The 24,161-nt window shown below is 47.4% G+C and overlaps 1 protein-coding gene across 1 annotated transcript in view; it reads left to right on the forward strand.

Moving 5' to 3' along the window:
- PCSK2 (proprotein convertase subtilisin/kexin type 2) overlaps positions 1–24,161 on the forward strand; it is a 249,610-nt gene that overhangs the window by 191,724 nt on the left and 33,725 nt on the right. The window contains exons 7-8 of the mRNA XM_087853760.1: positions 4,679–4,767; positions 13,989–14,164. Of these exons, the coding sequence (XP_087709886.1) occupies positions 4,679–4,767; positions 13,989–14,164 (265 nt within the window). The remainder of the gene's footprint in view (positions 1–4,678; positions 4,768–13,988; positions 14,165–24,161) is intronic.

Consider the following 24,161-nt stretch of genomic DNA (forward strand, 5'->3'; position numbering starts at 1 on the left):
GACCCATTTAATCCTTTAGCTGCTTCCTGGGCCATCCGAATAGACTTTTCAGGATGGGGGCCGGTAATTTCAGATGACTGTACCATCGGAACCTCCCGTAGCTTGAATGCTGGTTGGGGTTAAGACCCAGCATTCTGACGGACTCAGAGTTTATGCTTCTCTCAGTTCTCTATTGCGACTTCACAAACTACCCCAAAACGTGGTGGCCTAAGAAAGAACAAACATGCCTTTGTTCACAGACCTGTAAGCTGGGCAGGGATAGCTCTCTCCACCTGCCACGGACTGGGGTGATCCAGCTAGGTCTGGAGGAGGAGGGCGTCACCCTTCACATGTCCAGAGCCTCATCAGAGGTGTTGGAACGGCAGAAATTTCTGGGTCTCTCTCCCCACATGGTCTTGCCCATTCGTAGGCGAGCCCAAGCTCCCTATGTGCCCAGCAGCGGCAAGCAGAAGCTGCCCGCCCTCTTAAGAAGTGATACAATCATCCTTCCACTGCATTCTAGGGGTCAAAGCAAGTCACCAGGCTAGCTCAACCCAATGGGAGGGGAAATGCACACAGTAGCGATATAGTTTTGGAATATAGGTGAGGTTCAGTGGGGTGGAGTCCGGAGTCCACAACCAAGAAAGAGGTGACTTTGGTGCAAAATGGTTGTTTATTAAGGCCCAGGGACAGGACCCCTAGTAAGAAAGAGCTGCTGCCCCGGGTTGTGAGGGGTGGCTGATTATATACTATGGGGGTGGGGGAGGTAAGGAAAAAGGGAGGTTGAGAAAGTACTTTCCTATGTTAAAGAAGACTCACAGGATACCAGAGGCCTTACCATTATCAGGTTAAGGTGGTTTTTCCCTCTAGCAAGGCGTTACCATGAAGATAGTTGGGAGCTTCCGGGAGGAACAAGACACTGCCTGCTTCAAGTAGCTGTCAATGGACTGCAGATTATAAGGACATTTAATTGTACCTACATTTCCTTCTGGAAGCTAGGTTATTGATAGAAATGCTTTGTTCTTGTCGATTGCTAAGACATTTTTTTATTATAATAATATGTTTTATTATATTATTTTAGTCACCATACAGTACATCCCTGGTTTTTGATGTAAACTTTGATGATTCATTAGTTGCGTATAACACCCAGTGCACCATGCAATACATGCCCTCCTTACTACCCATCACCAGCCTATCCCATTCCCCCACCCCCCTCCCCTCTGAAGCCCTCAGTTTGTTTCTCAGAGTCCATAGTCGCTCATGCTTCATTCCCCCTTCTGATTTACCCCCCCTTTCTTTATCCCTTTCTTCTCCTACCGATCTTCCTACTTCTTATGTTCCATAGATGAGAGAAATCATATGATAATTGTCTTTTTCTGCTTGACTTCTTTCACTTAGCATTATCTCCTCCAGTGCCGTCCATGTTGTAGAAAATGTTGAGAACTCGTTCTTTCTGATAGCTGAGTAATATTCCATTGTATATATGGACCACAACTTATTAATCCAGTCATCTGTTGAAGGGCATCTTGGCTCCTTCCACAATTTAGCTATTGTGGACAATGCTGCTATGAACATTGGGGTGCATATGGCCCTTCTCTTCACTCTGTCTGTATCTTTGGGGTAAATACTCAGTAGTGCAATGGCTGGATCATAGGGTAGCTCAATTTTTAACTTTTTAAGGGACCTCCACACTGTTTTCCAGAGTGTCTGTACCAACTTGCATTCCCACCAACAATGTAGGAGGGATCCCCTTTCTCCACATCCTCTCCAGCAATTGTTGTTTCCTGCCTTGTCAATTTTTGCCATTCTAACTGGCGTAAGGTGGTATCTCAGTGTGGTTTTGGTTTGAATTTCCCTGATGGCTAATGATTTTGAACACTTTTTCATGTGTCTGTTAGCCATTTGTATGTCTTCATTGGAAAAGTGTCTGTTCATATCTTCTGCCCATTTTATGATTTGTTTATTTGTTTCTCGCGTATTGAGTTTGAGAAGTTCTTTGTAGATCTTGGATACCAGTCCTTTATCTATAGTGTCCTTTGCAAATATCTTCTCCCATTCCGTGGGCTGCCTCTTAGTTTTTTTGACTGTTTCCTTGGCTGTGCAGAAGCTTTTTGTCTTGATGACGTCCCACAAGTTCATTTTATCTTTTGTTCCTCTTGCCTTTGGAGATGTGTCATGAAAAAGGTTGCCGTGGCTGATGCTAAGACATTTGTAAACTGAGCGAGACTCGGGTCCTGCAGGATTGTGATCTCTATAAGTTAACTATTTGTTTTTCCTTTCCTTAGCTTCAGGGCAGCCAGGAGTGCGTGAGGAATGTCACATGTATCCCATGGGGGGGGGGGTGTCAGCTTTTGCTTTGTCCTCAGCTTGCCTTCTGCTCCCTCATCAGTAGGAATGCAATTATTTAGAACTCTTTGATAGAAGGCAGGACAGAGCAAACAAAAGGAAGAAAATGAATGGTGTCTGTTGCAGATAACATTCTAGAACATAAACCATGGGAAGGCCTTGCTCACAATCCTAAGGCTGGGCAAACCTTGTAAAGATTATCGAATGAATGCCCAGGGTTCTTAATCTGGTCAGCCTCAAAGGTTCCGTGAAGCCCCTGAAATTGCATGCAAAATGTTGCCAGCATGTGTTTTCTTATTCCTGGAAGAAGGTGGGAATCTATAGCATTCTATATGCCCTGGAAGGAGGCTATGTTCCAGAAGAGGTAAGTCAGCATGATTCCATAACTGACAGGCACCATTACACGCCTGTGTAGAGAACCAGCCTTGAAAATAACCAGTAGCCCGCGATGCAGGAAAGACGTTAGGGTTTGAAGCCAATGGCCAAGAAAGAAATCTTGAGTCATCCTGGGTGCACAAAGGTGGTTTTACTAAACCACGGGGCACCTGGGGGGCTCAGTCGGTTGAGTGTCTGCCTTCAGCTCGGGTCATGATCCCGGTGTCCCAGATGGAACCCCGAGTTGGGCTTTCTGCTCAGTGAGGCGTCTGCTTCTCCCTCTGTCCTTCACCTCGCTCATGCTCACTCTCCCTCTCTCTCTCAAATAAATAAATAAAACCTTTAAAATAAATAAATAAATAAAATAAAGCATAGGGACAGGACCCGTGGGCAGAAAGAGCTGCACTGGGGTCAGGAGGAGTAGCCCATTATATACTTTCAAGTTGGGAGGGGGTTAGGGATAGCGAAAGCCTCCGGGTGCTTTGGAAACAAGGTTTCCAGGATCCTGAGGGAGCCAGCTATTGCTAGGAAAAGGTCATTTATTACTGCTTCGTAAAAACTCAGTCATGAGACCCTTCAGGTGTGTATCAGTGGGTCGTATACTTGGGGTGTGATTGCCAACATATATCAACATATATTGGGGGGTGGGGGTTAAAGATAAAGGAAGTTTCCCAAGGAATTTCTATATGTTAAAGTAGACTTAGAGGGTTCCAAGGGTTGGGCTAAGATTGCCTCTTGTCCTTAGCAAAGTACTAACATGGAGGCAGTTGAGTCACCAGAGGAAGGTCGCTCTGTCTGTTTCAAGGGCTTGTCAATGGGCTGCAGGTAGTAAGGAAATTTAATAGTTTTTGTGCTGCCTTTGTTTCCACATCAGCCCACAATTCTAGTGCCTCAAAACAATCAGAAGTGCTCCGACCAGCGCAAACCCGTCGCATCATGCTTGGTTTTCACTGGAAACCTGTTAAGTGTATTTCCTGCAGGAAGATACTTCACATTTTAAAGTAAAGATCAAATTTCAAGGTTGAAACGCTCGGAGAAGCCTCTTTATTGTAGAAACAAGTTAAGGTGAAGAAGACAGCGAGGAGAGGGGGAGGGAAGGAGCTACACAGAGGGAAAAGCGGGGGGGCCTTGTGCTTGAGGTCATTTTGGAATGTTGGTGAGGTCCGGAGCCGACGGCCAAGAATTCTTGAGACATCTTGGGTGCAAAAATGTGTTTTTATTAAAGCACGGACGGGGCGGGGACAGGACCTGTGCGCAGAAAGAGCGCATTACAAGCACGAGGAGTGACTGATCCTAGACTTGGGATTTGAGCGAGGAAAGGGAAAAGATAGGTTTTCAAAAGGACTTTCCTATGCAAAAGAGCACCTAAAAGATCCTGGAGGCCTTGCCATTGTCAAGCTAAGGTGGTTTTTCCCTCCAGCGAAGCCTTAACCTTAAAATGTTTCGGAGTTTCCTGGAGGAACGTTCTACTCTGCCTGCCTAAGCCTAAGTACTTGTCAATGGGCTGCAGGTTCAAGGAAATTTAATTTTACCTGCATTTCCTTTTACCTTTGTTTCCCACATCGCTGTGGAGGGGAGGGTGATGTTAGGGCTCCAGGAAATTGAGTCTCTGGGTCTCTGGCAGTTAGGCTATTGATAAGAATGCTTTTTCCTTGTAAATCCCTAAGACGTTGGGAAACTGAGGGAGACTCCTGTCCTGCCAGAGTGTGATTTTTCGAAGTCAACCATTGGTTTTTTTCCCCTCCCTTAGCTTTCGGGCAGCCTCGAGGGCCTGAGGAACATCACACAGACCCCGCCTGGGGGTGGGGGGGAGGTGTTGCGGGGTGTCAGCTTGTGCTTTGCTCACTGCTTGCCTTCTGCTCCCTCATCACACTGACTCCGGCTCACCGGCCCATTGAAAAGAACCAAATTGCTTCCAGTTGACAGGATTTAAGGAACCTTCCCGAAAGTCTCGACTTGCCTTTGTTTTTCTCTGCAGCCACGGGACCCGATGTGCAGGCGAGGTTTCTGCCGCAGCCAACAACAATATCTGTGGGGTCGGAGTGGCGTACAACTCCAAGGTCGCAGGTAAGCTTTCCCTGCCGAACAGCAGGTGCCGTGAGCCAGAAAGCCTCACACTCTGGTCTCCAGCCCTGGGGTGGGATGGGGGGAGCTGGCAAAAATTCCCACTGGAACAGCAGAGCTGGGACTAGTAGATTTAGCAAGACGGAGAAAAACCCCAATTCTTTTAATCTACCTGGCAGTACCAGAACACTGAGATGTTTTCATTCGAGTGTGCTATAAATACAGAAAAGAAAATACAGGAGCACACAACTCAGCGAATTTTTGCAAACTGGCCACATCCACACAAACCAGCAAGAAACAAACCATCACCAGCACCCCAAAGCCCTCCTCACGTTCCCTCCCCGTTAGTACCCACACACCCAAGCATAAGCCTGAGCCTGATTTCTCACAGCAAATAGTGGTTATTACCAGCTTTTCAACTTTAATATGAATGGAATCATACTGACTGGACTCTTTTGTGTCATTATCAATAACATTCTAATGAGATTCCAATAAAGCCTATAGAATACGAATAGATGTGTACAAATTATTGTAAATAGACTCAGAACTCTCCAAAAAAGGGGGGGGGTATTTTTTTTTACACACTACATCTCCTCTCCAAGGAAATATTTCCTACCTAAAACCTTCTTATCAAGTTCCACAGGAAAGATATTTAACAATTTCACCTTTACCGGGGGCACTAGAAATTTAGAAACCAGCGTCTCCCTCTCCAAAAAGGAGCGGGAGAGAGAATGAGAGGGTCCAGAAGCTGTCAACAACGCGCTGGAGAACGGAGCGGCTCCTGGCACGGTCCACGTTTTGCATCAAATTGGTTCTTAATTTATTCAGAGCTGAGTCACTCAAACTTGTTTTTCTTTTTTTACAACTCTCTTGATAGTTTTTTCCTAGCAATTTAATGGAACCATAAACATACTTTTGCTGACACTTGCTTTTCCAGGGACCTAAATAAGCCAGAGCAACCTATACAAACCCATCACCAACCTCTTTCAACGCTGTGTGCTAAGCCAGTGCCGAATTTCACAAAAGAATACATCTGGAGGGTCTGAAATGCAAATGGGGGAATCTGGGCCCCTCGGGTTTCTGCTCTCTTTACTTTGTGTGCATTCAAAATGCTGGCATTAAAATGTCAGAAGCCGTTATGAGCTCAGGGGAAAGAATAACACCCAGTGAATAATTTATATGCCAGGCTGGGACCTCGGGTGGTATCTGAGGCGAGGGGGGTTCCCCATCCACAGGACAGAACTGGAGGCAACTGAAAAAGCCACACCTGGATTTCCCATTCACCGTGATTGTCTTCAAAATAATTTGGATCCCAAAGTATAGTTTCAAAAGAGCTTTGGAGCCCGAAGTAACTGCGTTTCTTTTGAACAAGGGATTCTTAGAACTGCTGCCTGCAAGATTGAGCTAGGAGAAGCTGAAGGCGTGAGGAGGGTTTCCCGGGGTCCCTTTCTGCATCTGCCTTCTACGCTTTTCTCTCCTATTATTTGCGTTCTGAAAACATCTGAGGAGCTCATCAAATGGACCTAATTTTCCTGTTCTTTTCATTTGAATTCCCTAAAAGGGAAACATGAGACAAGGATTTGAGTGTGTTAACCTAAGAAATAAGAGAGCCAGTTATTTTACCAGCAAAATGGGTGTATTCAGGACGACAGAAAATTGCAATTCGGGACATTGCAAGCTATGGCAAAACCACAGGCAAGTCCCACAAAGCAGAGGGGTGTTATTGTATGGAGAAGAGGAGGAAGTTGGGAGGGGTTGTTTTGAAGGAAAGTCCATGGGAGAAAAGCAGGAGTTCAGGGTGACGGTGGTTTCTCCTTGGCTGATTTGCAGGGGTAGTGGATTTCTCATAGGAGATACAATGTACATCTTTTCCAGCTGGAGCCAGAAATTATTGATTCTTTCCTGTTGACAACTCTGCTGGGATCTGTAATTGACATTTCTTCCTGTAATTGATATTGAGTGATACGGCTCCCCCTTCTGGACTCCTGATTCCATTTTTGTGAGCTTTCCCTTTACTAATTTTCACAGGTGCAAGGACTTTCTTTGGGAGGTGATCCCGGGAAGCCAGAGTGAGGGAAGGAGGAGGAAAGACAGCAAAGGGTGTGTGGATGAACTGGTTGCTCCTGTGGACAAGCAGGGCTCTGGGGGACTGTGGGGACCCCCCCCCAGAGTTGCCCCCCCCCCAGGCGAAGAGTCTGGGGAGTTTATCTGCCAACTCCCATCCCTCATTGATGGGGGGTGGCTCCTGGGCCCTCTGCACCCTGTCCAGCCTGCCAGGTTACATGGGTGGAGCATAAATCCTGAGGCAGAGAATGCACCCCAGGCAAAGACGTCTGGGCAGGGCAGCGGATCCTGGCAGGTGCAACCCTTAACCCTTCCTCACCTGCTGAACTGACTCCCCATCCCAAAGGCGAGTGAACAGCCTGATGCCTCGAAGACATGACCTGACCTGTGCTTTGTGAAACCCCAGCTGGCTCAGGTCTCGCGGCAATGCTGAGGTTCCAGAAATAGACTAGAGCAGGTGGGAGGCATGCCCAGCCACACAAAGAAATTAAACACGGGACCCTCCTTTTCTACTCCCTTAACCCCAGTTTTGCTCCTCTGGAACTACTCATGCTGGTGCTGTTTGAGGGGCCCAGAAGTCCAGCCCATTGTCCTGTGCCTGTTAGGACATCCAGTGTCCTCTGGGCTTCCCCGGAGCAGTGCAAGGAATTTTTCACGAGGAAGCCCTAGACCGTTACTCAAGAATTACAATAAAAGCAGAATTTCAGTCTCCCGGACCTTACACATTTACGGGAAACATTCTGTTCCTTCTGGCTGGCAATCTCAAAAGTTGTCTGGTTTTTATTACTCCTAACGGAGCCATGCCTTTCCAGAGAATCTTTCCTTGCAGGTTTCTGAGCTGGGGTGTTTTGAGTGCCACCTAGTGCCCACATAAGATCATTGCTAGTCCCTGGCGGTCTCGAGGTGTTCAGTTACAGGTAAAGAGACGCCAGAGGCACGGTGGCCAGGCCCTTCCTGCATCCCTGGTCTCTCTTCAACATGTCCTCAAAAAAAGGCTTAAGTTAAGGTGCTGTAGAATCTTAGCCCAGGAAGAGGAAAGTGGAGATAAGATGGTAAAATGAGTCCCCTGATAGGAAAGAAGGAAAAAAATCACACAGCATCTCTTTGTCTGCCTGCTAGCCTGTTGGGTTTCTCTTTTATTCACAAACTTTGCTCATTTTTCCACTAGGGTCCTGTCTCTTTCTTGCTGATTTGCATAGCTTCTTGGTATGTCCTAGACCTTAGATCCTGCTCAGTTACAGGCAATGCAAATATCTTCCCCCAAACTTTCCCATGAGGTTAGTCTACCTGGATTCCACCCTGTATGTCATAGTGGCTGGGGATCCAGTTTTTTTTTTTTTTTTTAAAGATTTTTTATTTATTTATTCGACAGAGATAGAGACAGCCAGCGAGAGAGGGAACACAAGCAGGGGAGTGGGAGAGGAAGAAGCAGGCTCATAGCAGAGGAGCCTGATGTGGGACTCGATCCCGGAACGCCGGGATCATGCCCTGAGCCGAAGGCAGGCGCTTAACCGCTGTGCCACCCAGGCGCCCCTGGGGATCCAGTTTTATTTGTCTCCAAACATGAATCAGTACCTGGTGGTCCCTGGTACCACCTATTCGATAATCCATCCTGTCCCTTTGATTTGTGGTGCCGTCTTCATTGTATATTATGTTCCTATACATACACGGTTAGTCGCCGGGGAAATATAATTTAGATAAAACCGCCTAGCAGGTATAAATCAGGAAGTGTAGCCACACTCCTTCCACTGCTGGGCCTGTGTATCTGCTCTTCCCTCTATCCAGAATACCTCCCCCATAGGCTTTACCTGGCCACTCGTCGTCGTCCTACGCTTCCCCAGTTTCCCACTGCTTCCTCCAACATCACCTCCCAGACCAGCTTCCTCATCTGCACGTGATAAAGCATGCGGAGCTTTTTCCTCCCAGCACTAACTACAGTCAGTTATTGGACATATTCTTGTGCATGGTGATTTGATCCATATCTTTCTCCCCAGGCAGACCGCAGTCTCCATGAGGACAGGGGCCATGTCTGTTTTCTCTCACCTCAGCACCTAGAACAAGATCTGGGGCACAGCGGATGCTCAAAGCCTATTTGCTGAGCGCCAGAAAGCAAGAAAGGAATAAAGACAAGGAAGGGTGGGTGACAAGCAGTAGAGATTAATCATTAGATGAGAGAACGGGTGGATGAATGGAGCGTGAGATGAAGGGCCTAAGGATTTAAGGACTCAAAGCTGATAGAATTTCTACCAGGAAGCAAAGTATCTCCTCTTCTACCAGCACCATCTCAGCTTTGCTGCTTCGTCCCAGTCAGAATAGTTCCAAGGAGACCTGGCCCTTCTCACACCCCCTGCCCGCTTTCCTCCCTTCCAAGGCCACCACCAGTAGGAGCTGCCCTGGGGCCCAAGAGTGAAAAGAGACAAGGGACCCCTGGGCACCCACACCCTAGGTGGTTCCAGGCTATCGAGCACCACGACCATCCATCGACCATGTATCATTCAGGTGTTACAAATAGAGTGTGTAAATTTCTCGGAGCTCATCTTTTCCACTTATTCATCAGAATCTCAAAATCTTGGGCCCCAAAGATCCTTTAGTCCAAACACCCACTGATACTTGCATAAGGATAGCAAGAAAATAGTATTAACAACAACAACAACAACAACAACAACAACAACAACAACAACAACACAGTTACTCTTCCAATGTGTCAAATACAATACAAAACTCTTTACGCAACCCTCCTTCCTCTGGGATCATGACCTGAGCCGAAGGCAGACGCTTAACTGACTGAGCCACCCAGGTGTCCCTCTTCCTGCTGATTCTTAAATCAGTGTTTGACTTCTTCAATCAAAGGGATCGAGACTAAAATTTAAAATGTACTATTCAAAATTTGCAACCCCTCCCAAAATGCACAACAAATATAAACAACAAATGATGTTTCTTGAAAGTTTGTCAGATTTATAGTTCTGAGATTATTCAAGCTCAAAACTGCACCAAGGCTTAGGAGATCCTGTCTCTTGCTGCCAATCCTTTCCAGCGCTCAGCATTTACTGCTGGGTGCCTCCCACGTACCCGGTTCTGCTGTGGGTGGTAGGATACAGCTGTGAGCCAGCCAACAGGACCCCTGCCCTCACACAGCTTGGAGTCTAAGAGAAGGCACTGACAATGAACGAGTCAGCACGATAATATCAGATACTGATCGCTGCAATGACCAAACCAAAGCAAGGTGGTAGAGAATAACCAGGTAGAGCGCACAGGTAGCGATGTGAGGTGGGTTCTATGGCACCACACCTGGGCTTCTGCAGAGCTCCTCAGAGCAACCCCGGGGTGGGCCCAGGCCGGGTGGCATGGCCCTTACCTGCCTGCCTTGTGAAGTCAGAGCATCTAGATTCATGCATTGAGCTTTGGGATGGGATCGCCTTCGTTTAACGATTCTGAAAAAGTTTGAGAACCATACTGTTGACCATTCTCAAAATACCCCCAAATTTTGCTGCCAGCAATGAATTGCCTCCACATATTTGGCCGATAGAACTCAAAAACATTTCAGTGAGTTCCCATATATTTTTTCCGAGTTTTAAAATAAACCAATAAAAATCGCGTATGAGCCCAATGATGAGCGTGTTTTCAGACCCTTCAGATCCTTAGGTCAGCATGAATCCATTTTTCAGCCTGCAAGTTCATATTCGCGAGCATAAAAAGGTGGGGATTAGCAACACTGAGGTTCGCGGACAGGTGCAGGGTTTGCTGGTGTGCAGTACAAGTTACCCTCTGTAACAAGAGCAGAGGTGGAAAGGGTGTAGCTCAAATCCCTGGGCCTTGCAACTCTTCGAGAAGGAAGTCTCAGAGTCCCCACTGGTCGGTAGTGCAGTGATGAGACCCGCATGGTGGGGGGATAAGTATGTTTGATGTGCACACTGTGTGTTTCCTTATGCCACTGAATCACACCAGCCAGGAGAGCATTTTACAACTGAACACACCGAGTCCTAGCCCCCTGGGCTTCCCTCTCTCCCTTTGCCTCTCACCTTTACTCTCTGGTTCTCTCTTTCTTATCTGTCTGTCTTTGTCTCTCTCTCTCTCTGTGCCCCTCTGTAGCCCCTACAGCATCCAGGGACAGAGGAGAGAGAAAACCCTTGGGTCACCCTGAGCTCTGTCTTGGCTACAAATGGTGCAGTCGCTTGCGAAAATGAATACTGTATCTCATTCAATTAATGCATGCCTCATTCCTCCCGAGCTTAACAAGATTAAAGGAATGTCGGGCGCCTGGCCCCAGAATATGAATGAGAGCCCTGCTCCCTGTCTGTGGCTGCCCCTGCCTCCCTGGACGCTCAAACAGTCGGAAGATTAATGCACACCAGCTCTGATGTTCTGTGCAGCACAAAGGGAGCCAGGGAGGGCAGGAAGAGGAAAAGAGGCAGAGAGACAAAGGCTGTGGAAGAGAGGGGGTAAAGGGCAGGGCTGAATGCATCACACTGGCTGGATGAGGAAATGCAGTGCTGCCATTGGTTGGCACGTGGGACAGTTCAGGTGCGCTTCGGCAGGGTTGAATTTCTCTCACCTTCTAGTTGAAGCAGACTGTTCAGTTCTGGTCATCTGCACCCCAGACAAGTTCAAGGCCATTTGAGTTTTCTCCTTGCAGGCAAGTGAATACCAGCCTCTCTGTGACTTTTCTCTACCCGCAAAGTGGGCACGACTTCTGGACAAAGGAAGCTGCACTAGTTGTTTTATTCTGTGATCTGTTGATCACTATCGCTGAATACAGTTTTTAAAATAAATAAAATACAGGGCGGCCAAAAGCAAAATGTGAAGTTTTAGACTTCCTATCTCTTATAAAATGAACCATAAAACTTAGCTTCCAGGGACGCCGGGGTGGCTCAGTCAGTTAAGCTAAGCGGGATCAAGCCCCACATCAGAGTCTCTGCTCCGAGGGGAGCCTGTTCTCCCTCTCCCCCTGCTTGCCTCTCCCCCTGTTCTCTCTCTCTCTCTCTCTGTGTCAAATAAATAAAGAAAATCTTTTTAAAAAACACAAAACTTAGCTTCCGGAAAGTTCAAACCAAAGATTATGCTCATTCTGCATGAACTTCTCCCCAAGGGAAAGGATGCTAACTGATTATTGGACATTTGTTGGCAAGAAAAGGACCTGATTTATGGGTAGAGAAAACCCATAAATGGAAAATCTCGACATGTTATTATTTGTTCTTCTGGACCTGTCATTTCTGTTAGGGGGGGAAAAACCAGCTAAAATAATGATACCATACATCTATTCACCAAATATTTATCAATCTTAAAATAATGCTGATAACCTAAGACACAAGAAAAGAACAAAAGAGACACGTGCTCTGTACTCAGATTTCGCTGTCTAGTGATGAATGCATTGCCCAAGAAGAGCTATAAAGCAACCATAAGCATGTATTTGGATCTTAGGGGCTGCGATCGGGGAGAGAGAACTGACATCCAAAGTGTGCTCCGAACTGCAAGCAGGGAATGTGGGCTTGGACACGAAACCCCACAAGTCCCACAACTTGTTTTGAAAGAATTATCATTGGTACTGACAGAGTTCAAAGAAATAGCTAAGGTTGGCTTTTCAGCTAACAAATGCTACATTATCTCCCTTTCAGTCCCGAGTAAAAGGATGTTTTCCAGGAGGTGATTAAGGTGCAATCAACAAGTTAAAATTGACAAGTCAGAAGTCCATGGCAACTGAAACAGGAGATGTGCAGCAGCCTCGCTTCCTCTGTGTCCTCCCCACCCTATCTTGGATGCCTCTCTTAGCAATGCTTACTTTAGGTTGTGATCGCCTTCCACAAATGAAACTCACAGATAAGCAATTATACTAGAAGGCTGGAAGTGTGGTGCTGGAAGGGTTGGGGATGGGGGATGCAGGGGAACTGGATCCAGAAAAACGGCTGGGGAAATGCCTACTGAACACATAGGTTAGTCAGAGAAGGTGTATGCAAGTACAAGGGGTGGGCTATGAGTCACTGAGGAGGAAGGAGAGACCCTTGGGGCGAAGAAGTTTCGTGTCAATTTCACAAGCCCTGCAAGAACCTGGCTTGTCCTTATTTAAATGGACTTGCATGCCATGTTAGAGAGTGATGCGTGTGTCCTAGTGTCCTTTGACCTTGGTAAATACAGTTAGGAGGTGTCAGGATCCAGGTTTTGACTGTGTAGAGCCCAGTCCCTTCACTTCATAACTCCTTGGAAAGAAAGACTTAGGTCAGCTGCTCTAACATTCTAGAGCCCTTACCATGAAAGAGAAATAGTATGTCTAGCAGAGAAAAATACGGCCCCAACAGCGATGTCTGGAGGATAGTAATAGAGGGACCAAGTGCCCATCCCATTGGCTGCTGCTGCGCTAACCCTAGAGAGACTTGTTAGGGACAGAGGATGATGTGAACTATGGGTGCCTGCCAGTGCACCCCCTTCTGCAACCCGTGTGTAGCTCAGGTTTACCCACACACAATGGGAGACCGCAGGACTCTGCTCCTTTTTAACGTCCCGGCAAGAAGTCACTCCTACAAGCTGTTGGAAGAGCACAAACTTTACATAGGTGACATAGGGGAGAAGGGGCAGGGGGCTGGGTCATGCACCCCATTACTAATATATTTCAGAAGGGCCCATTCCACATTTCTGACCTCCCCAAAGCCCCTTCTCAGCTACCGTGCAACTTGGAATCCTCTTTTCCTGATTCCCCCCATCTTTGCACTGTTCCTGCCCCTCTCTCTGCCCCCTAATCTCTAAGATTTACTCTGAAATATTCTATATCAATTGCACCCCCCCCACACTGTCCGGACGGTGGGTTTATTTCTCCTCCGAAACTGCCCCCCACACCTGTCAATACCCAATCGCTTAAGGCTGAGCTTCTTCTTAGAAGCCGACTTATCAAGGAATCTCTTCAACAAAGGCGGTCCCTCCCCATTAGAAATTCTAGTCGTTTGCAGGGAAGCAATTTCTTTAAATAGTTACATAAGGAAAGGCGTGGGCGGAGTCCAACAAGGATGGAGAGGGACAGTCTGCGCCTCTTTCTTCATCCTCTGAAGGTGGAGCCCACCCAGCCTGAGGTTGGAGTCCAGATTCCCAAACCATCATCAACACTACCCCCCACTCCCGCCCCAGTACTCGGGGCGACCAAAACGTGGTGTTTCCCTGCCCGCACGGTGCCACAGGTATCCGGATGCTGGACCAGCCGTTCATGACGGACATCATCGAGGCCTCTTCCATCAGCCACATGCCTCAGCTGATCGACATCTACAGCGCCAGCTGGGGCCCGACAGACAACGGGAAGACGGTGGACGGGCCCCGCGAGCTCACGCTTCAGGCCATGGCCGACGGCGTCAACAAGGTAAGGGGCTTTGCTGCGGCCAGCGGGCCAGGTCCTGGAGGAGTGGGGCGGGAGGCGCTGGGGGTGGGAGGCATCCCGAGGAGGTGATGAGAATGAAACAAGGGGCAGGGAAAGAGGCAGAGGTGGGGCTGTCACCCTGTGCGTTAGCTCGGGGCTTCCGAGAAATGGACCCCCGAACAGGGTTAGCGGGGCGATTTATTGGAGGGGGCTCCTTTAAAGGGCAAAGAGGAGGGGGCAAGACGTGGCAGGGGGTGCCTTCAGACAGTGATGCTGGCCGATCCGTGTGAAGGAGTGGGGAGGAAGGAGGGTCACCCTGGGGGCCTGTACTGGCACCCCTCCCCCTACTGTGCCACAGGTCAGCTGGAAGCAGCACCCAGGCAGTGGGATCTGAGTGTGGAAGGGGTGGCTCCCCCACGTATGGGCAACCAGCTTTTGAGGCTGCCCATCCCTGAGATCAGCCCGGGAATGGAGAGAGCGCCAAGGAAAAGAGACCAAGGCAGAGCCTCCAAAGGGAGGGTAGCCAGTCAGTCGCCCATGTGAGAGGAAAGACTACCCTTCCTCCGATCTCAAGGGCAGGGGGGTCACTACTACTGACAAAACATGAGCCAGGCCCCGGAATCAGAATCTTCTCGGGTCAGGTCCCATTTAGGGCACTCAATGTCTGGGTGTATCCGCAGGTGACTTGACTTCCCTGCGCGGCTGCTTTTTGCCTGTAAAATGGTGATAATCCTTCGTTTCTCCTGGGATCGTTGTAAGGTGTCAGTGAGATAAACACTCCAGTGTTTGGCACCGGGAAGTGCCCCTGGAAGGGTTGGTGTTTATCTAGGTCATTATGGACGCTTAATCAATCTGCCCAAAATTTTGTGGCGCAAAGCATAGTGTTTTACTCGGCTTGTGGATTCTGTGGGTCAAGAACTCAGACAGGGCGCAGTGGGGATGCCTGGTCTCAGCTCCAAGAGTCCTGGGCCTCAGATGGAAGCCTCCAGACTTGAATCGCTAAACTGCTGTGTCTTTGAGTGTTCTGAGGATGTGCCGAATTACTCGCCATGGGTGCCACAACACCAACCCCTCAGAGTACTTAGTCATTTTGTCTTATTTCGTCTTGTCTTCAAGATGGGGCTTGCCATCAGGGGACAGTGATGCCCTTTCCATGCTTTGAGTTTGCTTGTCTCAACAGCCATGGACATGGGAATCACATCCCAGGATTACAACAACGGTGTGTGGACTGAGTCACCAGGTCCTAAGTGAGGGAAAAGCAAGTATGTCAGGTTTAGTAGATGGACTTTAGGAAGTGCATTTTAGGAACTTTTAGAAAGTTTCCTTCTTGGATTTTGACCAATTTCAAATGGATGAAGTGGTTAGAGCCATGTTTGGATATATAAACTAGCCCTGTCATAAATGAACCGCAAAGTGCATCTGTTCTGTTTATGTTTGAGTTACTTACAGTCTATGTGAAATATACATGAACTTATTACGTGTACATTTATATCACTAAAATAGGTGTATGTACGAAACACCCCAAATTCAACAGTAGCTTGGAAAGGTAAAAATATTGAAGAAAATTAGAGTGGACGACTGAAGGCTATTTTGTTGTTGTTGTTTTAAAGTGTTACAACACGTCAACATTGTGTTTTGTTTTATTTTTAACTACTGTTACCGTTAAATCCCACAATTTACTCATCTGATAACTGGAAGCTTATACCCTTTGACCTACATACAGTCTCCCCAGTCCTCTACACCCCTCAGCCCCCAGCCCCTGGTAACTCTCCATTTCTATGGGTTTGACTTTTTTTGAGTCCACATATAAGTGATGCCATGAAGTATTTGTCTTTCTCTGTCTGGTTTATTTCACTTAACATAATACTTTCTAGGTCCATCCATGTTGTCACAAATGGCAGGATTTCCTTCTTTTTATGGCTGAGTAATATTCTAGTGCATATGCGTGGTTTTTTCTTTATGCATTCATGCATTGATGGATACTTCGGTTGTTTCCATGTCTTGGCTAGTGTGAATAATGCTGCAGTGAACGTGGGAGTGCAGATATCTAAAGATAATTTCATTTCCTTCAGATTATCCCATAAGTAGGACTGCTGAGTCCTATGGTAGTTTCGTTTGAAATTTTTTGAGGAGCCTCCATATTGTTTTCCCTAATGACAGTGCACAGGGGTTGGCTCTTCTCCACGTCCTTGCCAACATGTATCTTTTTGATAATAGTGAAAGCACCTTTTTCTATACATTTCCTGAGGTCAGACAACACATGTTTTCCACACCAGCTATCCTCGGAAACTGGCCTAGCCCTTGAAAACATGGTGGATCAGCTGTTCAGTCAATAGTTGTGAATTAATACGTGAATGAAATTTGATGGTTGAAAGATTAAAAGTCACGTAGGAATCTGTAACTGTAGTGAACGTGAGGGGTGCTCACCTACATCTCCTTTATCAGGCTTGCGGGGGTACCCCCAGCTGCTGATGGCTCACAGCTGCCCCTTCCCTGCAGAGTTGCCCTGGCTGATGGGAGACTTTCATCCAGATGGTCATGCCCACACACACACCCAGGGGGCAGCCCACAGCCAATGACATTCAGGGTAGAAGAGGCCAACCTGCTTGCTCCCGCAGGGATCGCTCTGAGGTGTAATTTATGCTCCAGAGCCCCCAGTGAATCAGGCCAAGGCTTGACTTTTCCTTGAGAACATGTCATTTGGGGTTCCTTCCTTGCCTATCGTGTTTCACTCCTTCTTTGACAGATTTCCCCTGAGTGCTCCTTCCCAGTACACCTGGTGGGCCCAAGTCCCTACTTCGGACTCGGCTTCTAGGGAACCCACTCTTAAGACATTAGCCCATTGAGGTTCACTCTTTCCCTTGGCTGCTAGGAAGCTCAGAACTAAGTCTGTGCCTTGTTATGTAGATTTTTTTAGGCTGTTTTCTGCTATCCCATTTTCTCCCCTCTCTTCACCAACCATGGCCTCTAAAATCATTCCTTAGCTTTTTTCCTCATGTCCTTTTGTGTATTCCTATTGAATCCAAATCTATGAATACTAAGAAGTTTACAATTTATAAAGAATTGATTAAATGATTTCTGATTAATTCAATTAAATTTACGTGTAAAAAGTTTAACTTTGGGATCCTCAAATTGTTTCTTACTTCCACAATTCCTAGTCTTAATGGACTAAACCATCTCACCGGACAGAGTCTGGGCCCTAAACAACAGTAAACAGTAAGTCAAACAAAGTGCCACCCCTTAGAATGGGGGTCCGCCAACGTTGGCCCACAGGCCAGACCCAACGCACTAATCTTTGCAAATAAAGTTTTCTTAGAACACGGTCAGGCCGATCCGGGCCTTTGAGTCTTTTCAAACACGATTTCTCTTCCAGTCAAGGCTGTTGCAGGCTCTTCATGTTCGGAAGCACCTGGGGCCCGGGAGAGGGAATCATCCATGAGCTCTCCTGCTGGCCTGTCCCCATCTCCATTCTCACTGGACAGCCAGCGTTGCATGAAAGGAGGTCTGCTTCTGTTGCAGGGAATTTTTTTAAGGATCTGCATGAACAAATTAGAGAGCTGAGCTTGACCGCTGGGAGACCCGGGTTCTCACCTCAATCCCATCCTGTGTTGGCCGCAGGACTTTGGACTAATCACTTAGTTTCTCTGAGCCTCACTTTCTTCTTCGGTAAAATAGTCCACATCAGTGGGTCTCACGGTGTGGCCACCGGCCCACCTGCAGGTCTGCGGGAAACGCAGAGCCTCAGCCCCATCCGCCCACCTGAGGTATCAGAGTCTGCATTTTAACAAGGTTGCACTTGGGTTTGAGAGGTGCTGCCCTAAATAATTTCTAGAATACGTATCTTGTAGCCCTAAGATACTAAGACCACAAGGTAAATAATTTCTAGAATACGCATCTCGTAGCCCTAAGATACTAAGACCACAAGGTAAATAATTTCTAGAATACGTATCTCGTAGCCCTAAGATACTAAGACCACAAGATAAATAATTTCTAGAATACGTATCTCGTAGCCCTAAGATACTAAGACCACAAGGTAAATAATTTCTAGAATACGCATCTCGTAGCCCTAAGATACTAAGACCACAAGATAAATAATTTCTAGAATACGTATCTCGTAGCCCTAAGATACTAAGACCACAAGATAAATAATTTCTAGAATACGTATCTCGTAGCCCTAAGATACTAAGACCACAAGGTAAATAATTTCTAGAATACGTATCTTGTAACCCTAAGATACTAAGACCACAAGATAAATAATTTCTAGAATACGCATCTCGTAGCCCTAAGATACTAAGACCACAAGGTAATATGGTTTTAAAAATCCCCCAGTGACGAGGAAAGGGCAGTAGAGGTGACTTGTTTTCTGGAAGTAATGGCACTGTGCATCCCCATCCGGGTGGTACGGTGAAGGGACTGATGACCAAGCTGGACACTCTGGTTCATCTCTGAGTTGCGGGAGCAGAGGCCCAGGTGGCTCAACCTGAGGGGTTTCTTGTAAGGATGCACGAGGAGGGACGAGGGCAGTGGGATGGATTCGGGCAGGACCTCGTACAGGCTGGGACCAGGCAAATGTTCAGGCAAATCCAACATGGCTGCAGGACACTGGCCACAGAGTGTGTGGAGATCCCCAGGGGGCTCCCATTGTCACAGGGCTTGGCCGCGCTCGTGCCTGTCTCTCACCGGCTTTGTGTGTCCCTCTCTGACTCCATTGTTCCTCTTCTTTGGGGCTTATGTTCATGTGCCACTTCTACGTGCATCTTGATGGGGGGACCCCATCAGCAGCCTCATTTGTCACAACCTGTCAGGCTCTACTCCAACTGCCATCGCCACCACCACCCCCTGCTTGAGGATGAGTCTTGGCCCCAAATTAGAGGAGACACTTCTCTCTCTGGTAGGTTCCAAAACTAGCAAATGTGGTTCCGTTAGACAGGTTTAGAACTTGAAGGGTCAGAGGTCAGTCTGAAGGTTGCTAAGAGATCCCCTTTCTTTTCCGTTCTGGTAACATCAAGCGGCAGTGGTCACCCTTGCACAGGCTTTGTAGAGCTCCGAAGGAGAAGTTTCCTCTGAACTGTTGAATTCTTTCAGAAGTCTCAGTAGAAATAGAACAGCACACGCTTCTCCTCTGTTGTGGGGTGAATTGTGCCCCCCCCCACCAAAATTCAAATGTTGAAATTCTACCCCCCCCATTTCAGAATGTGACCTTATTTGGAAATAGGGCGATTGCAGGTGAAATTAATTAAGATAAGGTCATTCTGGAGCAGGGCGGGCCCCTCATCTGATATGACTGGTGTCTGTATTAAAAAAGGTAATTTGGACACAGACACACAGGAAGAATGCCCAGAAAACATGAGGGCAGAGATCAGGGTGATACCCGTACAAGCCAAGGAAACTCCCCAGCGACGCAAGATGCATGGAACAGATTCTCCTTCCCAGCCTTCAGAAGGAACCAACCCTGCCGACACCTTGACTTCGACCTTCTGGAACAGCTAGACAATCTATTTCTATGGCCTACACCACCCTTACTTTGTTACAGCAGCCCTAGAAAATTCTAGTCTTAGAATGGAGATTTGGCTAGACTTGAGCAGTGCAGAAATGACATGGTCACTTTTTCAGTTACCCTTGATGTCACTTGGCTCCCTCTTGGATAGCTAAGATAGCTGAGCATCGATCCACTTACAACTTATTCTCATCTGGCACCTTCCTTGAGCCTCTAACATTGTCCCTCAAATGGGGAGGCTTGCAACAATTCCCATGATGCCATCAGCATTCAGCCCATCTGAGATGGCCACATAAGGACCCCTGACATTTGAAAGGCACAGTGCAATTTACACTGGGGGCTTACCAACAGGATTGGCAGGTGGGGGTAGGAGGCGGTGCCACTGCCCCATTTCAGTGCCTCAACCCTGTGTTTTTGGGATGAAACTTTTGACACACAAACAGCTTGTTTTTTTATTGCATTGCACGTCCAAGGACCCAGGACTGGGTGACAACACCCTGGGGAACGCTTGGCAGATGTCCTCCTTCCCCAGCAGACAGGGATTTCCACTGAGAAGCGTTTTTTGACACCCAAGGCCAAAAGAGAGACATGTAGGTGACCTCTGTCCTCAGTCTGAATTTACAACGCACATGGCATTCAATGCAGCACATTCCCGAGTGGCTCCTGTCATTTTCCACGGACTTCTGAACTGTTCCCCACATCTCAAGTCTGAGTATTTCTCCCTCCTCCATCTGTAGCCTCCCCTTCTGCAACTAGAAAAGCCCTTTCAAGTGTGATTGTTCTGGAAAGCATGCCAACTACACCAAAACTTAAAGAGAAAAATTGTTATGACTTATCTTCAGATGACAGTGTGTAAATATTTTAGAAAGTGAAGTGAGTATGATGAAAAATACATGATTTCTCATTCGACTTACCCCCAAGCTGTGGGAATGGTTCTTTCCTTGTTTCAAGGTGACATTTTTTTTGGACAGAATTGTAGAATCTCGTGTATGATGGTGTATTATACATGAGCAAAGATTTCCTCTCAGTTATCTGGTCTACTCTGAAGGGAAGTCCACCTCGAAAAGATAGTCTCCACCTAAACAAAAGAGTCAGATAATTACCTAGTACGCAAAGGTAGGTCTTATGCTTGTCTTTGAATTTTAGCATCCTGTGGGTAGGTTTTGTTTGACCAACATAGCAATGATAAAGGAAGAGGAAGAGGAAAAGGACGGTGAGGGACCTTTTTGGGGATGTGCTGGTTGCCACAGATCCCACCACTACCAATTGTATGGTCTCTGTTTCACACATAAACATCACCTACGTGGCTCCTTACAGATCTGAGTTTGCATTTCCTATATCTGTTCAGTGAGTACTTAAGGGAGGCAGCAAGGAGCAGAGAAGAGAAAAGGGAAGGAAGCTTTTTCCCCTTTATTTGTTTTTTCCTCTTTATACTTTACATGTTGCCCATACAATAAAAGTTTTTTCACAGGTTATATAGGGAGTAGGTGACATAGACCCCTGAATTATGAGATATCCAATACCTGACTTCTTTCTTAGTTTGGGATCCCATAAAAGCAGACCCCGAGACAAGGACTGAGTTCATGTTGTTGCTTTGGGAGCTAAAGGGAGCAGCAGTAGCAAAGGGGAAGAAAGGGGCCAATGAAGGGTGTGTTATCGAGCCAGCTATGAACTGTGAACAACTGGAGCTTAATCCCACTGGGAAACTGGAAAGCCTTGCAGAGCATGCACTGGAGTCCTCCCTGCCAATGGCGAGGGAGCTGGGGTAAAAGTCATGGTCGACATAAATGCCACAGCACTTCTGGCCCAGGGGCAGGTGTGCAGAGCTGGCTCCTGGGAGAAAGCCCGTCTATGAAGGAAGCCCTATGCTGGCATTTGGAAATGACCAGTGCAGGGAAGGTCTAAGGGATGTGGGCTTAGACCTACTGCCACCTGCTACAATCTCCAGAGTGCAGTTTGACAAAGCCTAATCTTGGGCTTAGAGTCCTCAATGTCTGGGTGATAAAGGACCAGTAGGATGATATGTGGGCTGGTCAGAAAGATGCAGGCCTTGCAGAGACTGGTGGAGTAACAGAGCCCACATGTTGCGGGACCACGGGGTCCCATGTTGCCCTGACAACCAGAAGGGGCATTCAGACAATGCTAGAGGGCCTTGAAAGTGACAGTTGATTCATGAATTTCTTTCCACACCTTGAGGAAGTGCAGCTACCCAGGGCAACCGTGGTAGGTCTGTGGCTGGCTCTGATGGCTATACCCCAACCTCTGATTAATTATGGTTCAGGGCTGCTACCGGAAGAAGCATCTCAGGAATATTTAAAGACAAGGCTACAGAAAGTCCTCTGAGGCACAGGTGAAACAGAGCATTGATTATCAGGTGTCCCTGGGGGATTGAGCAGGGCAGACGCACAGATCCCAGATCTTCGGGCTGGAATGTATGAAAGAGGGATCGCTTGCAAAACAGTGACTCAGAAGGCACCATGCAGGCAAGGGGGGTGGAGGGCTGCCCAGGGAGACAGTGATGAATTGGGCATTGGCGAAGCAAAGCCCTAGTGCAGCCTGCTGGAATTTAATCAGAGCAGTGGGTCTGACACAGTGGCAGCGAGCACCGGGGCCTCTGGCAGGCAATGGATGCCTCCTGCCAAGGAACTCTCAGGAACACTCCATGAGCCCTGATTTATGCTCTGAAACCAAGCAAAGGTTCACAATTGGGCAGGAGCTGCCAAAGTGTGGAGTCTGCGACCCAGTCCCTGAAATGATGGTTGCAGTTATAGTCCCTCCTTTCATTTGTGATAAAGAGAAATGGAAGAAAAGGCCGGTTGGTGGCTTTTGGGTGATCCCTCTTAAGTGCTGGCCAGCAGAGGTAGGATGGTCAACCATCTTGGTTTCCCATTTTTACCACTGAAAATCCCACTTCCAAGGAACTCCCCAGTCCCGGGCAAACTGCGACACGTGGTCACTCTCTCTGTGGCCTTATTGGCGGTGGTGACTCACCTCAACCCAGTGCAAACCCCAACCAGCCTGAGGGATTGACGTGAATGTAAACCTTTCACCAACTCCCGTGACATCAGAAAGGCTAATGACGGTGTGTTTGGATCCCGCTAGAAATGAGACAGGATTGCCTAAGGATCTTCCCTCCAAAGTGTAGATGTAGTAATTAGAGGTAATAGAGGTAATAATTAGAGGCAACTACAGTAGGCACCATTAAATATGGCCTTGAGTGAAGGATTTAATCAGAAGCCAAGGGCAATGTACCATCCTGTTTGGCTTTTCCGGAGATCATGACACCCCCAGCGCACTCTGGAACTCCTGTGGAACCTGATGGGGACACGAGGCAGACCCTGGGATCCTGGTGACGTGGCTGCATTGGCATGGCTCCAACCATGGCGTCCTGCTCAACAGCCAGCCTCCAGCCTCGCATTGCTCCTCTGCACGAGGACCTGCCAGGCACCACTGGAGTGTGCTCTGCAGTGGGCGTACAGCCCTAACTGTGAGGAGTTAACCCCAAGGGCAACAGCCCAGCCGCATTGTCCTGGTGGCAGTTTCACAGGGGCTCTCCGGACGGACAGAAACCCATCTCCCACAGGGAGAAGCTGATCATCACCTCGCACCTGGTTGGCTTTTCTCCCTTCCCCACCCCTAACACATGCTTTCTGAGATCACCTCCCCCCAAATTAACTACTCCTCCCTGGTCCTTGTCTCAGTGTCTGGTTTTAAAGGAACATAAATTGGGACCAACCCCCTTCTCCTCTAGGTGTAGCCAGTAGCTGTCTGAAAGTAAGCCCAGCTCCTTACAGGACAATCCATTCACCCATCGTCCCCATTTAAGGACATTTGTGAATTCACCACCACCTCCAACACTGAGTACAGAAAAGAATAGAAGTGATAAATAATGAGCACACTGAATAGCTGTATGGAAGTATAATTCAATCACTGATATTGTGACAGAGAGGGACTTTCTGCATAAAAGCAAAGAGAAAATATTTACCAAAATAAGTAATAAATACTACTACATAAAACCTTTCAAAATTTCTGCAAGTCGCGTCGTTGTTAAAGTTCAGTAATGGGTCCATGGGGATTCAATATAGTATTCACTCTACTTTTGTTGTGCTTAACATTTTTCAGATTAAAAGGTTTTTATTCATCCCCCCAAATAAGAAGCAATTCAGTAGGTGGATAAGTTGTCAAGGGTAAGAATACACATTTCAGAAAAAAAGAAAACAGCAGCTGCTCTAATATTATACAGATGGCTACTTGTGGCTTGGGATAAAAATTCCAGGGACTGCATTACACAGATTTCTTTTAATGCTATATCTGCTAGAAGGCAAATGGAACCAAATATGATGAACTGTATCAGTCAGGAGAGGCTACATTATGCTGTGGTAACAAAGAGCCCCAAAAGCTCAGAAGCTTCAAACCACAAAGGTTGATTTCTCATTCAGCTACACATCACCATGGTCAGTAGGCAGCTCTGCTTATCACAGTTCCTCCGGGAACAGAGCTTAC

The sequence above is a fragment of the Ursus americanus genome, chromosome 22, assembly GCF_024610735.1.
Source record: "Ursus americanus isolate L20-20 chromosome 22, mUrsAme1.1.p, whole genome shotgun sequence".
NCBI classification, from domain to species: Eukaryota; Metazoa; Chordata; class Mammalia; order Carnivora; family Ursidae; genus Ursus; species Ursus americanus.